This window comes from Rhamphochromis sp. 'chilingali' (genome assembly GCF_963969265.1).
Source record: "Rhamphochromis sp. 'chilingali' genome assembly, chromosome: 2".
NCBI lineage: Eukaryota > Metazoa > Chordata > Actinopteri > Cichliformes > Cichlidae > Rhamphochromis > Rhamphochromis sp. 'chilingali'.
The window spans coordinates 33,902,382-33,918,239 of NC_137930.1; the positions used below are offsets into that span (position 1 = coordinate 33,902,382).

The 15,858-nt window shown below is 39.7% G+C and overlaps 1 protein-coding gene across 1 annotated transcript; it reads right to left on the bottom strand.

Moving 5' to 3' along the window:
- Window positions 1–1,651: 1,651 nt before the first annotated feature.
- bnip3lb (BCL2 interacting protein 3 like b) lies at window positions 1,652–15,797 on the bottom strand. Its single transcript, XM_080874114.1, has 6 exons — window positions 15,465–15,797; window positions 8,546–8,771; window positions 6,486–6,555; window positions 6,045–6,148; window positions 5,327–5,476; window positions 1,652–4,405 (listed from the first exon to the last, which is right to left on the bottom strand). The coding sequence occupies exons 1-6, from the start codon at window positions 15,517–15,519 to the stop codon at window positions 4,357–4,359; spliced, it is 654 nt and encodes a 217-aa protein (XP_080730240.1). The 5' UTR covers window positions 15,520–15,797; the 3' UTR covers window positions 1,652–4,356.
- Between the last annotated feature and the right edge of the window lie 61 nt (window positions 15,798–15,858).

Consider the following 15,858-nt stretch of genomic DNA (forward strand, 5'->3'; position numbering starts at 1 on the left):
TAGCTAAACCTACTTTATCCTTGAAAGTCATGTCGGCCTGGAACATATCCCAGCTGCCAATGGGCAAGACAGCCACGCAGGCTCATGCCCAAGGTCGGTTTAGAATCACTCATTAAGCTAACTGGCTTTGAACTGTGAGAAGAGAAAACATACTCTGCAGAGAAAGGCCGCAACTGACTAGCGCATTCAAACTCTGAATTTTGATTGATTATTTTTAGAACTAAAACTGATCTCTTACATTTAAACCTCGTGATGGCTGATGATATTCACTGCTGGTCATCTGACATCACTGAAGCAGTTTAAACAAACAGATGGATAAGATTATGAGGTTCATGTACCCTGACTGTGGTATTATCTAAACTACTGAGGAAAAGATTGTTGAAACTGTTGCAGAATACCTCCCACTCGAGAGCAGAGCTTCAAGCTTTTAAAGTTGTGTTCTTCAGGGGTCCTATGGGACTGTTTCTAATCACTAAAATCAAACCGGAAGGTCTTCCTGCTTCTGCTTTGTGCAGCTAAAATATCCAGATGATGTTTCAAAGAAGAAAAATTAAAGAAATAATATCTTCTGATTGGTAAGACTTTTAATAGACAGGTATGCACATTTAAAAACAAGGAGAGACATTCCAAAAGCATTTAAATGTATAATTTACCAAAATGTTAACTGAAATTTGAGTTTGGGGCATTTCATTATCTCTTAAAAGGCAACCTCAGCCACATTTCTTTCTCTGCTCTGAGAATATTAACACTGTAATGGTCAAGAGCTCAAAGGAATTTCCAGAGAAGCTTGATGCCCCAGGTCTTAGTTACGTGTGCTAACTCATCAGGAAAGCACAGTTTTTGGACTGGATTGCAAAGTAATAGCTGTGGACTTTTCATAGTAGCTGTCTATGGAAGTACAGTAAGTCAGAGGAAAATCAAACTCTAGCTAGAATTTATTCTTACAAATAAGACAAGCAAAGTTGAGTCCTCTGAAGTTAAAAATATACACTCACAGCCAATTCATTAGGTAGACCTAATACCAGGTTGGACACCCTTTTGAATTCACAACTACCCTAATTCCTGGCACAGGTTCAACAAGGCAATGAAACATTCCTCATGATGGCATCACACAGTTGCTTTAGATTTGTGAGCTGCACATCAAAGGTGGGAAACTCCCATTCCATCACATCTTAAAGATACTCAATTGGATTGAGATCTGATGGCTGCGGAGGCCATTTGGGTAAAGTGAGCTCATAGTCATGTTCAACAACTTGAGATTACGTGAGTTTTGTTGCGTTATCCTTCTAAAAGCAGCCATCAAAAGATGGGAAAACTGTGGTCATAAAGGGATGGAAATGGTCGGCAACAATACTCAGGTAAGACGTGACATTTACATGATGCTCACCAAATACCAAGGCTGGTATTATAGCATCACACCATTACACCTGAAACTTCAAGGCAGGTCCACGTTTTCATGTTGTTTACGCTATATTTTGACCCTTCCATCCAAACATCACAGCAGAGATCAAGACTCAAACCAGCCAACATTTTTCCAAACTTCTGGTATAGATTTTTTGTAGTCTATCCACTTCAAGGTTCAATACATTGTGCATTCAGATATGCCCTTCTACCTGCCTTGGTTGTAAAAACTGTTCAATAGCTCAGTAGTTTCGGAGATACTGTGACCAGCCCATCTGGTTTAAGTTACTTAAATCGCCTGTCTTCCGCAGTCTGATCCTCAGTTTATACTTCAGCAGGTCCTGATCATATGTACAGGCTAAATGCAGTAGGTTGCTGCCATGTGACTGGGTGATTAGACTACTTTAAACAGCTTCAAAAGATTAATTTAAATATTGCAAAGCCAACATCAAAACAAAGCAGTTGAAAATTATCTGAATATTCAATTGAGGTTTGTAAGAACTGCAAGGTGGTTCCTCTTTCTGAAAATAAAATTTAAACTTCAGGTTGTCAACTTTCAAGATAAAGAAAAAGTACAATACAATCATATTGCTTCATTCAGGTAATCTTTAATGACGAAAATGTCCATTATCTTCTCCAATGTAGTGGGGGAAAAAGAGATTAAAGCAAATGTAGCATTACAATAAACACTTTCATACCACGAGTCTTTCAGCTCCTTCCATTTCTATTCACATTAGGCCCTGCCATCAACAATGGAGGTCTTTTGTTTTCACACTTTAAATCATGATCCAGGTCCAACATGACTCCTGTGCGTTCACAATCTTTGTCCAACACCAAGAGAGGAGAAAAAAAACAAAAACATTTCAAAAACAAACTACACAGGAGAGAAGGATTACCACTTTCAAATGCTGCACATACAAACATAGGCAGAAAGAAAAACATTAGTATCTCTGTGGCTGAAACGAGAACATCCACACCCCGCAAGTGGTTCTTAGCCAGTCTTTGAATCAGCTTGTATGCATGATGAGGAGTCAAATTTTACTGTCCCCGTATCCTTTAAGATTTTGTATGTTATTCTTTTGTACCGTAAAATTTCACAATGAAATTCATTTTTGAAAAGGGAACAAGTCCTTGTTAACGTTTTGCATTTATGCTTGACTTTGTGTCATAAACGGGAAGAAACGGTCAAGCTAAAGCAAACGTGTTGTGTGGCGACTTACAGGAACTCATTGTGGTGCTATATGCTGATACGCGAACATCAACAGAGTAGACTCGGAGCAAGTGGATAAGGGGAAGAAAACTTAAAAGCACTCAGCTTACTCCTCGATGACTAAAAATAATTACAAAATAAAAAACATTTACTGCAGGTGGAGTGCATATCGACTCCAAATCAACTCTGCAGAAACGCTAACTGACTTCAAGTCATCTGGACCCAGGTTGGCTCAGACAAACTGATCAGCTTCAGAGATAAAGTTTTCCATGCATGCTACAGCCGTCCTAACATTAGAGCCTGTGTTTACACAAACTTTCCTCCAGTCAGTCAGAAGCTGCTGCAGCATCACGAAAGAGAGATAGATTGAGAACCACTGGGTACCTTCTGCCTATCCAAATTGATCCCTTCATCTGCAGCGTCAAGTTAATTCTCCTCGTTTTTTGTTTTGGCAAACCTGTTGGAGTGTCAGGAAGCACGGCTGGCTGTATCATTTTCCTTAATGGCTCTAAAATCTTTGGAAGTAAATTTCCATGTATAAAAGTAACTTGTTTCATGAGATATCCTCTAAACACTCAAAAATGTTCTCAAAGAAAATATCTAACTTCTTTTTTAATCTCAAATCAAAATCTCACTTTTAGGCCTTTTGGTATCGAACCTTTGAACAATACAACGCGTGCACTAATTTGAAACTATAATCGCGTAAAGTCCAGCCCAGTCTAGAGTTAAAAAAAAAAAAAAAAAAAACACCACACATGCAGGAAATGATCAGTTATGCTCCGCAGAAACCAGGAGGCTCACTGAAAGGACAACTTGGACGCTCACAGTTTGGACAGACAGATGAACCTTTCCTGAAACATACACCACTGTTACCCAACCATATTGGTGTATGTAAAATACTGTTCGTGTACACACCGAATGGGACGCGCTGCCTGCCTTTCCATCTACAACCTGTATTCCAGTTCCTGTCACCAAGCAAAATATGCAATCGTATGCACATAACTGCATATTGTCACATAAATCTAACGGCAGACAGAGCCAGACTCCTCCAGTGAATTTCATGAGAGCTTGCGGTATGGGTTGGCCACTGTGGAAACGCCTTTCATTATTTAAAACTTCTCAGTAAACCACCATCATTACAAAATAAATTATTTAAAAAAAAAAATAATAATCTAAATAAAATGGCTACTCTGAAAAAGGCATGGTCACATTTTTAGTTTGCGTAGCCAAGTCTGAATTTGCTTCCAAGGTCGAGTACTGGGCTACACCTGCAGGTGGCACAATCTCTGGTCAGTTCTATAACAGTCCTCCCTCCTTGTCAGTTAGTCAAAAGGGGACTAAAACAGCATGTGTAGAAGAAGAGTTTGGTTTGATGCTGCAACCCTCCCTGGAAACCCATGCATTATAAACATTCCAACTGATGAGGAAAAGGAAATATGACCTTCATTTCTGAAAAGTTTATGCAAATTAGTGAAAGATATTGGGGAGGTCAAGAGTAGGGGGAGTATCAACAGACAGTAAGAACAGTAGATCAAGAAAAAAACAAAAACAAAACAAGAGGCAGGAAGGAGGGGAGGCTGAGGAGGAAGAGGATGCACTTTGCCTGAGAACATGTCATATCTCAGGGTTTAGGAGGGGTAATAGGGGCAAGCAGGACAGGAAGGAGAGACAAGCATTCTTCTCACGACAGAAAAACTTCCTCTGACGCTTGCCCACTTCTGAGGCACTTTTCTTCATGTTCATTCTCATAAAGAGCTGGTGGGTGGCATGGTCAGCCTCTTGCCAATGTAGACCCTGAAAAGAAGGTAAATGACGTTAAACACGACTGGGTGTGGTGGTTTAATCAATGAGCTAGGCAAGGTGCCTAAAGCCTGATCTGAGGTAGGGGTACCTCAATTACTCTCTCACCTTTCAATGAATCCATTGAAAGTAAGTGGACATTAAACCAGTGGTTCCAAACTTGGGAGAGCCAGTTTATATGAAACAAGCAGCTGCACACGAGACTGAAAACTACTGGTGTTACATAAGTCAAACTGAATTGAACTCTATGGGGAAGGTAGATGACAGTGCTAGAACTATAGCTTTCAAGGGTCCCATTATAATAACGTTACTTAGTTACTGCTTTAAACAACTTCCCAAAGCAACTCCTGGAGACTGCCAAGCCACAATGACTGCTTAATCTGCAGATTTAATGCTAAATACTGTTTTGCATTGGATACATTTCGCTCTAAAACCAACCCTTTAGTTTGAATGCAAATGCCCAGCAGACATATTCCCCCCCCCCCCAATATGATTGGTTCGTTAATATCTCCCACTGAATACCACATCATGTTCAGCAAATGATGTCTGAAGTATTAATGCTGTGTAATGATTGTGTCTGACTGGGGAGCCAAGATTATTGTACCATGTGTTATCACATGGAACCCCTGGGAGTGTCACTATGAAGCAGCAGGTGTGCAGCCTTTTAGTCTGCAGCTGTTCTGCCAACATACAAAAGAGTGGTTGCAGCTGATGTTCGTCTGTGGTTATACAGCTCCCCCTGCTGGGGTTATGTACAACAACATGTTTTGTTTTTTTTTAAGATTTTATCCTTTTTTGACATACATTTAAAAAAATAAATCAATAAATCAGTTGAGCAAATTTCACTAACTACTGTCAGTCTTGCTTTAGACATAACACACGCTGCACAGGTGATCTGTGGTGTTTGATTCTTACCCCAGCCCCAGAGCGAGGATGTGTGATAGCAGCAGCGAGGGGATGAAGACTTTGAGGAACTCGGCAGAGAAAATGCCTCCTTTCTTCATGGCCCCAGTCTTCCTCATACTGAGCGTTACTGAGCGTCGGGGGTGCCGGAAATGAAATTCCCTGTTTAAAAACACACGCATTATAGATGCAGAACAGTTGCTTCATAACCTAATGCCTCTCAATAAAAGGTAAATATAGCTGTAAACATAACTTTCAGTCACATATGAAGCAAGCAAGCTCTTTCTGGGTAAGAGTTTGCACCTTTTCTTTGTTTTATACCTGCACACCTTAAAACACCTCGCGTGTTGGAGAAAAGTAGCAATTTGAAAAACACTGTGATGTGAAGAAAACTAAGTGATTAATCAACTAGTTTTAATCCCACAGCATTTTCGAAGCTGGTACCAATTAAAAGAGATGTGTCATGTATGCATGAGATCTTAGGTTGTATCACAGATGTCGTGCACATTTATCTGAGATACATTACAGAAACCTTTAGGTTTTCAAGGGTTTAAGTAATATATAGTTTTTATTCCAGCATCAGAGCTGACACCTTATAGCAGCTGGCTTCGTATTTGTTCTTTAGAGTGACTTTATTACCATAATGATCATTTCCTTTCTCTGCACAAACAAGCAGCTGAGCATGATCATTTGCACGCAGAAGGCTGATGTTTACAGAGTTCAGACTTACTTGGGGGGAATGTTTTCCGGTCGACTAGACCAGTCTGCAACCCAATCTGCGTCCTTCATCAAGATGTCCATGTCCTTCTCCTTGTCCAAGACATCCTCTTCAGACTAAAGGCATAAAAACATGTAGTTTAGCAATAAAAGCCTGCAGCCTTTAGGACCCTCACAACCTGTCTGTCAGGACAAACGAGACTTGTTTGGAATATTTGAGCATGTGCACGCCATGTTTTCAGATGTCTGACACCAGGAAAACACATAAGTAAAACTATAATGCTGATGACAGGCTGTGCAGACGATACAGAAATACACACTGGGTGTGGCAGCCATCTCCATGGAAACTAAAGGCAGGCAACGGCTGTCATCCCCCTCCAGGGCCAGTGGTTGAAGCTGCCATGGCAACAGACTGATGAAGCATATGATAGGCATACATATGCTTACGTCTTACCTGGCTGTCTCTTCTTTCCGCGTCAAAGATGATCTGACCCTCATCCTGGGGAGAGTGAGGTCGTGGGGGGCTGTGGTTTTAAAAAAAAAAAAATATATATATAATAATAATAATAATAATAATAATAATAACAACAACAACAACAATTTGACAATTCCCTCATGTAACTTTAAAGTGAACAAGTGATGTACATGTTTTTGCGTCACCAGTTATCAAAGCAGTACAAAAGCGCATATATGCTGTGGTAATGTGTTCTACATACAGAAAAAATATTACTTTAATATCAGCATTTATTGTACCAGTACCAGCTGGCGGATCCTTATCAAATTGATCTGACACACAGCAATACACAGTCTTTATGCATTAGTTTACATTGCAACACTAGGCTGGACTGGATCGTATGACCCAAGACAACAAAATCCAAAAATGAAGGCTCCCTATATTATTTTAACCTTGGGGTAGAAAAAAAGCCCCCAGGTTTGGGTGGTATTGCAATATTAAAGTGTACTTCACACAATCTATAAACAAATACCACTAAAGCCTATTCCACAGCACATCCGCCTTGCCGTACCACAAGCACTATAAATGCATCGTCATCATGGATCTGTGAAATATTAAACAAATGAATCACTTAATATGAATAACAGGATTAAAATGCCAACTTGTAGCTTGTATTTATTGGCTATGAGTTAGAAGTCCTTTAAAGTGCTGCTCTTCCTTCACTCTGACCCCTCTGATGAAATGTGTGCAAAGCATCTCAGAAAGATAAGTAAAGAAAACACTTGCCTAATTGCCTCTGAGCAAAATGACACCAGCCTTGCTCTGAGAGTGTTATGACAAAATATATGTCAAGTGCTTGTGTCCCTGATCATTTCTGAGCGGTTTGCTGATACACTGCTCTCAGCTCAAATATCTGAAATCGTGCTCAGGTGACTTGCTGACAGCGGACTGATAAGGTCCCTTTTATCACAGTTTTGAGCATTACACACAAGCACACGATGTGGCTGTGGGGCAAAGGGTCAGTTTGTTGCTTACATGCCAGATAAATTGTGAAGTCTGCTAAGGAAAGAAGAAGCAAGTCGACTGAGACCCTTTCAACTCTGAATTGAATCTGATTTATTGTGACAGAGAAGCCGCTCCCAACGAGCTTTTAGAAGCAAACTGCCCAGTATTTAACACCTTGTAAGAGTTTTTATGTTGCACAAAGTCTTAATGGAGCCTAAAAGCAATTTTCTCAAGGGTTGTAGGGTTTTCACACCAAAATGCACAGATAAAAGCTGGTTTTGTAAATAAATATATGCCAGGAAAAACAATAGAAGAAAAAAAAAAAAAGTGCAGCATAGTTTCTGGTTTAACACCATCATGCTAGTCAGGTGACAGGTGTGTTTACACTGTGCCCTGAAGATATCACATCTGATAGGCTGTTAGCACAGTGAGCTAACACTTCATCGAGTACTATTCCCTGTCATAGCATGTCACTGGTAAGAATCAGGTGAAAATAAGGTCATCATAGCCAAAACCCAGTATTACTTCAGAGCCATTTGACTTGCTAATACATGCTGCCTGTTAGGTTAGTGTAAAAAGGGCTTCAATTGTGCAATTTAAGATAACTGTTTCCAGTTTTTAACTTCTAAGAATAATACGTAATAAGAACATAAATATGCATAAATTTATTTTAGCAATTCATATGGCTTTAGCAAAAAATAATTTTCTTTTATTTTTTTAAATCTGCATTTCTGAAGCATGTAGCTTTACACTGAGAGAAAAATCACAGGAAAAAGCTGGAGAGGAATCAACTTCCTCATGTGACTAAATCTTCTATAAATACAGGCCTTTATGAACCAATGACTTTCTTGACTCTTGATCGTGATTAAACTCCCGTGTCCTAATCTGTGTTTAATGTCAAACAGATCTGGGAATACAGGAAGCTTTGCAACTAAGCTGGTTTTATTCTGAAAGTTTTAATATTTGCACTAAAAATGAAACTTTGTTGTTAAGAATAAACTGAATAGGTTAGAGATATACGGAGGAGCTTGAGCGATGTTTGTTCATAAAAGTACCTGTCACAGGACGAGTTGCTGCGGCTTGATTCATGCTGGGCATCCAAAAGGATCTTTTCCATGTCTCCGTTGTGGATTGAAGAAGAGGATGGGACATGCTCCAAGCCTCCCACTATGGCCTCCTCTTCCTCCACCTGAGGGAGCGGCAGCAGGCCCGAAACAGAGTCAACTGTTGACAATGACTGGGCTTGGTGATTTCTGTTCATCTCCAACTCCACCCAGGACCCTGAGGGAGAAAACACAGAAATATTATTCAGTATTTGTTTCTTTCTGATGTGAGTTAAAGCTTCATTTTAAAACATCTTCACTCAAACAGAGAAGAGTTTTGCTGCTAGGCTAACTGTAATCTCTCATAAAATGTGTTCTTGCAACAAGCAGAAAACTAGTGGCTTCTGAATTTACAAGAACTTTGAGTTTAAATGGCCAAAGTTATAGTTCAAGAAACACCATTTACTTTCCATTTGTTGGTCTTTTACTTATTTGCAAAAAAATAACAGTAAAATATTCTTGGATCTTTTCTTTCTATTAGAATTACAAACAAAAAGATTGTTTATATTGTGATAAGAGAACCATTGTTATCTTAAATCTTCTTGTATAAACATGAGCCAGCTTCTATTTTTAGAAATCCAGTTGACTCTATGGACATGTGTTAAGCTAAAGATTAGATTAAATTTTGCATTGCTTTTCAAAAAGGGAGACGCGTGCACATGCTTCCCTGTGCATGGACTTGAAAACAAGTATTCAGGTTATCAAACAGTTAACCAAATTGTTTTTTAAAAAGTTAACATCCACCACTTTTTATAAAATAATTACAGACTTTAAAACAAACAAACGAACCAGACACAATGACAGGACATGTTTAAAATGTAAATTTCCAATAATGTGCCTTTTTAGCTTGTGAATGAAATAAAACCCAACCCTAAACCTTGATGGGTCATTAACTATCCTGATTAAAGTTAAGCATTCTTAGGCTTTGAAACTCACTGCCGTGCCCAGTAATGAGTTTCGAGTTGTTGCTGGTTCTAAGTAAACTTGTTTATACCCGTTACTGGCTTGCACAGAGCTAAAGAGGAACCTCAAGCAGGCTCTCCATGAGGAAACGGCTCAGCAGGTCTGACCACACAATAGAGAGCAGGAGAGAAAAAAAGAGCAGACCACTGTCAAATTTTTTTTGCTCGTAGAGAGATAAACAACAATGGATAGTTGAAGTTTTGTTCAAATGGGATGGGGGTAGTTCACCTGCTCTCAAGTTACAGTTGCAGGAAAAACCTGGAAGTCTGGTGTGGGCTTGAATTGCATTCAAGCCATAAAAGTATATATCATATATGGGTATACCTAATGCCCCAGAACATTTTTTATCCATTAAAAATTTATGTTTTGTTCTAAACCGTAAACACTATTTGTTACCAACTCACTGTGTGTTGATAGAAGCATACAGCTATCAACTCTCTCCTAATTAGCCTCATATAGAAAAATGAGAGTTGTTAAAAGGAAATCTCATATTAAATACAGTTCTAATAATAATACATTTTATTTATGAGTGCCTTTCAAGTCACCCAAGGACACTTTACAATAGGATAAAACACTTAGTAAAACAATTGCAGAATAAGAACAATAAAATAAAAGCACAAGATAAAATTAACAAACAGTGGATTCACAGTGAATATGCAGATTTGAACAGATGAGTTTTGAGTTGGGATTTAAACTGGGGGAGAGAACCAGTGTTTCTTATTTCTGGGGGCAGAGAGTTCCACAGCCTGGGAGCAGAGCAGCTGAAAGCTCTGCTTCCCATGGTGGTGAGGCGGAAGGAAGGTACAGCAAGCTGGATAGAAGAAGAAGAACGAAGTGAACGGGCAGAACAGGTGGTGGTTAACAGGTCAGAAAGGTAAGGAGGAGCGAGGTTATGAATGGCCTTGAAGGTGAGCAGAAGAAGTTTGAAAATTATCCGGAATTTCACAGGGAGCCAGTGAAGTTCCTGAAGAACAGGGGTGATATGCTGGTAGGAGGGGGTTCTGGTGATAATGCGAGCAGCAGAGTTCTGAACCAGTTGAAGCTTATGGAGGGATTTTTGGGGGAGACCATGCAAAAGAGAATTGCAGAACGGGTGAGATTATTGATGTGAGATTTATAGGAAAGCGAACTGTCCAGGATGACACCAAGGCTCTTAACCTGAGGAGAAGGGAAAACTGTTTCCCTTCTCCTCCACAGTTTCGATGGTTATCGAAACTGTGGAGTTATCGATGGCTTTAATTTTTCATCATCTACATTTTTAAAAAGAGGAAGTGAATCAACTGTAAGCTTTCAAATTTCCCACTCTATAAGCCTGTAGAACCTGTTCAAATCATAATTTATCTCCACAATCATGATAATATGGAAAGCACAGTAACATACGCAAAGAATGGTTTTATAATGACATAACATTTTTTCCCATATGTACTAAGTAAAAGTGTAGAACAAGTAACCATCATCAAAAAGATATTATTATAATAATTTAAATAGAGATGTCTGAACGAGGTCCAGGGCTGTGAGTGACCAAAACTTACAACAAGTGTGACCTGAAATGACCATTTGAGTCCATCAAGTCATCAGGAAAGTGCTTATACGTCAGGTCTGGGAGGCCTTTCCCCATAGACACGGGGAAGTCTTTAAAGCCACTGATTATTATTATTTATTCTTTTTTTTTTTTTTTAATCTTTGAGTTTTGCATGTCTACATACATTAGTCAGAATTTGACCGATTTATGTCTGTTATGACAACAGAAGTCTCTTTGCCACCCACAGGGTGACAGATTCCTTGAACTACTAGGGAAAGCGGCAAAGTTTTAGCTGGAGCCTTGGAAGACATTACTCTCAGCTGGCATCTGACTGGTTATTCAGATGATAAATTGCACCTGTTGTTATCCTGCCACGACCTGTCACAATATTTGCCTTTTGTTTTATGGCTGGTACAGGGTGTGACAAAGCCACAGCATTCCCTCTGATTAAGGTAAAGCGGCCTTTACTAGGAAATCCAAGCAAAAACATGCAAGACAACAAAGACAGAGCATGTCAACAATCACTTCCTGAGGGGAATTTCCTGGAAAGAGACAAGCTGGGCGCCCAAAACTGGCAGTTGAAGAAGTTAAAAAGTAATGTCATTTTCACAGCCCTGTGGTGAAAGAGCACCTAGTGTACAGTATGTGCTGTGGCTGTGATATATGACGCTGTCCCCATTTGTACGTGATGTCTGACATGAACTGGTAACTAAAGAGTACAGCATGTCAGAGATGAGTTACAAATTTAGAGGGGGGCAGATTACCCAAGTCTAGAATTTTGAGAAGGGGGTGGGGGGAATCTTTACGCAGCTTTAAAACACTTTCTCCTCCTACTCCACCAAAAAAAAAAAAAAAAAAAAAGAAGGAGGAGAAGTCCTCATAAATATTACCATTACAGTATGTAAACACCATGTGGCATAGAATTTCATAGACAACAGGTCAGTTAAAAGCAAAGGGTGCAGCCCCCCCCCCACACACACACCCCCCCTCTTAACAGGCCTCGACTCAGCACTCACACTCATCCTGCAGATTACACGGTGGACTGCAAGCCAAGCTGCTGTTGACAGGCCATTGTCTCCACTCTGTGGACTAAAACCACGTTACCATGGTGCTGATGCATCCGAACATTCTGGCCCAGCCCAGCCATCAGCTGTTGGTGGGGTTCATAGGGGTGAGACATGATGTTAAGGCTAAAGCTTATCCATGGTCGCATGTTGGGACTCAAGACCCCTGGGATTACATAACTATATTTATGACACTGGTGTGAGTGAGAAAACACCTAAAAAGAATCAGATTACAAAGTGCACTGCTGGCCTCTCCCTTGTGATAAGCACAAGGGCTAGCTGTCCTTATAGGTGTGTCACAGGTTTTTCTGTGACAACACAAACAGTACATGCACTAAGATCCACATTTTTTTCTTTTTGATCTTCTAATTTGGGCAGATGATATTCAACAGGCTGTTTCATATATATTAGAGATGGACCGATCCGATATTACGTATCGGTATCGGTCCGATACTGACCTAAATTACTGGATCGGATATCGGAGAAAAATAAAAAATGTAATCCGATCCATTAAATATCACGAAAGCACCTCACAAAACTTGCAACACGCCGTAACTCACCTCAGAACGTTAGCACGTCGGAGCAGTATGCATCACGTGATAGAGCAGCTGTGGCATGCAGGACCTGTCGGTGGTCTGGATAGCATGTGGAGCTTCGCTAGCAACCCGGCATTTCATCTCCGACAAAGTTATCCCCGAGAGAAGTAAAGCAAGTGTGTAAGTCCATCTCTGAATGTTTGTAAAGCATTCCTGCGTTAAGCTTAACGAGCGACTGCCTCTCGCTCTCCGGCTGCTACTTCAATCATGAAACTGCTTAATGATCAGCTGATCGGCTTTTCTGTCGCGAGTCCGTCTCTCTTGTTTGTTTTTGGCCCACTTTGCACCAGAAAGAGGAAACCAGCGGCTGAACAACAGCAGAACGTTTAAGCTTGATCAGCTATTGTTAGAATGTATTTAACATTACTTTCTACTCCAGGATCTTTTTCTACGTAGCTGACGGCTGGTAACTGTGCAGGGGCGGATCTAGCAAAGTTTAGCCAGGGGGGCCGATAGGGCATGAACAGGGAAAAGAGGGCACAAAGACATACTTTTCTTTCTTATTCTCATTTAAAATGTCAAGCTTTTAATAAATAATTATCTGACACCCAAAGTTTTAATTTGATGTAAAATGAATAGAAGTCAATTACTGTATATAGTGACTATTAAGTCTAATATATATACACCCTAGTAAGCTATAGTACTCTTTACTTTGGGAAGGTACCATCTGTGCAGTCTGCAATTTTGTTGAAGAAAGATGTTGACTCTATTTAATATTTCTTGAAAAATAATTGATTTCTGTGCATTTTTTTTCGCACTGCATCAAATTAAGGTTGATTACGTCGATTAAGCATCATGAGGTGGAGCGTGAGGGGTGGTTCCCTATTTTTTATTTATTTATTTTTGTTGTTGCTGGGAGTTGGAACCCTATTAGTTAGGTTGCTTAATATTTACACTAAGTACTCTTTAAAATACCAGAATAGGGAGGATGGTGTAGGTTTAAGTTTATTAGATTGATCAGTATTGCTGAACTATGAAATATTTTTTTTGTATACAGGTATAACAGAATAGCTTTAGTGTAGTTGTTGTTTTAAACTTGAGTATGAACTTGCAGACTTGCAAAATGCAGCAAGATAATTTAAAAAACAGTTTTGTTGGTTAAAAAACACTATATCGGATTCATATCGGTATCGGCAGATATCCAAATTTATGATATCGGTATCGGTATCGGACATAAAAAAGTGGTATCGTGCCATCTCTAATATATATATTAAAAATGTCTGCCATGAACTCGGGTGGAATACATTTACCATCCAGTGACCAAAAACTGGCAATTTTCTAGCCTTTTTTAGAAGCAGCTAATCTCCACTGGTTGTTCAAAATGATGTGTGTGTGTGAAAACCAGCTGGAAAGTTTGTTTCCTATCCAGCAGACTTTGGCTTAAAATTAAGCAGCCTCTGTGTTCTTACATGCTGCCTCTTGTATCATACTCCTCACCTCCCCAACCAATTTCTTTCGTCATGTGTATAAGGTCTGTCCCCTTGTCGTTGTGGCCAAAATTGGCATGCCAAGTCATTGCATGCTATTTATGTTGTAAAACTTGAATCACAAAAGCTGTCTAGGCAGAGCCCCCCCTCAAGTAAGTAAGCCGGAGTGTCAGCGTTCTAATCACACCACCTTTAAGGGCATGTTTTAGACAGAGGGATGCTAGCCAAGTTGCGGTCAATACTGGACAATCCTTCACACCCTTGTAGCTGTTAGGCACAAGATGGAGAGCCATAGAGGCAAGTTCAGCAAAAGACTCATTCAAACACAGGAAATCAAACTTTATAAATGCTCCTGATGAAACCTAGGTGTTTTTCCACTTATAATATCACATCTATACTGTACATAACATTAGTTTAACTTTGGGACATTTAATTTTAATTTAACATTAGTTTTACTTAATTTTTTTGGGTATTTTTTGGAATTTTTTTTTATATATTTAGAGATTTTCCATATTTGTATAAATGAACATCTGTAACAAAACAATTCGCCCTTGGGATTAATAAAGTATTCTGATTTCAATGCAAACAATGGTCTTAAGTAAAATATTTATTTCATATCTTTCTATAAATACCAATGGACTTAGTTAATAAACTACGAAACTAAAGTTTAGAAAAAAAAAAACAAAGTGCAAATGTTTAAACAGACATTTATTTGGCAGAATAAATTAAAGCAGATGAAAACCAGAGGGGGAAAAAAAGGAAAGAATATTAAGTTTTAATTCCGCTTATCAACAAAAACTTATGTCGACGGGAAAAAAGTTACATGAACGACAGAAGTAACCTCAAAAATCCAAGCAAACGAAAATCTTAAAGACAGTACTTAAGTCTTCTAAATTTCTTTTTGCTACTTTCCACGACACGAACGATTCAGGTTAAATTACCAAAATGCATTTCCCCATTTTTGCCACTTTGAACTTTTTCGATCTAGCCTTGTTGACAAAGCTTAAACCCCACGTCTACGTTCTACCTACCAATCGCTGATTGGCTTAGGATCCTGTCAATCGCGCGTACAACTAAAACACCATTGGCCCAAACAGTGTCAATAAACACACGGAACATACCGTTCTGTAAACCGTCCCCTTGTAGGCAGCTTCGCCGTGAAAAAAAAATACATAAGCATACAAAATTACTGGTTAGCCCTGCAATAAACCTACTATAAAAACATCCAGAAATTATTTTAGAAAGAATATAGACCGGGTAGCTGTCACAGTTGAGCAGTTTGGTTAGGATTTAGCTTACCGTTTAGCCCCGAGTCTCCGTTGTTGTCTGTAGAAGTAGTGTTAGCGTCGGACATCGTCGTGCCTGGCGAGCAGGATGGGTTGCATAAAAGGCTCGAGTCAGTGCAAAAGGCGCAGTGTTTTAGCTGCACACATTCAGAGTTGTAATAAGAGAATAGACCCGAGTCGTGTGCTTCTTTTTTTCCTTTTGTTTTTTTTTTCTTTAAGATGGGGGTTGAGGGGGACAGCAGCTAGCTAAGCTACAGCACAGCTGTCGCTTGTTTTCGAGCGTTAGCTGGTCTGGAAGCAGCCAGTCTCCCCGCGAGCCCGCTCACGCCTTCGCTCCCTCCCTCTCTCCGGGAAGCTGGGTGATGACATCACAGCCTCCCGTTGATAAGCGAGAAGAGAGGGCGAGT

Bases quoted from the DNA above. Each gene is read 5' to 3' on its own strand.
- bnip3lb (XM_080874114.1), bottom strand. From the start codon at position 15,519: ATGTCCGACGCTAACACTACTTCTACAGACAACAACGGAGACTCGGGG. The intron at 8,772-15,464 runs GTAAGCTAAATC...TTTCTCCCTCAG, and splicing joins CGGAGACTCGGGGCTAAACG to GGTCCTGGGTGGAGTTGGAG. The intron at 5,477-6,044 runs GTAAGTCTGAAC...GTTTTTAAACAG, and splicing joins CCGGAAAACATTCCCCCCAA to GGAATTTCATTTCCGGCACC.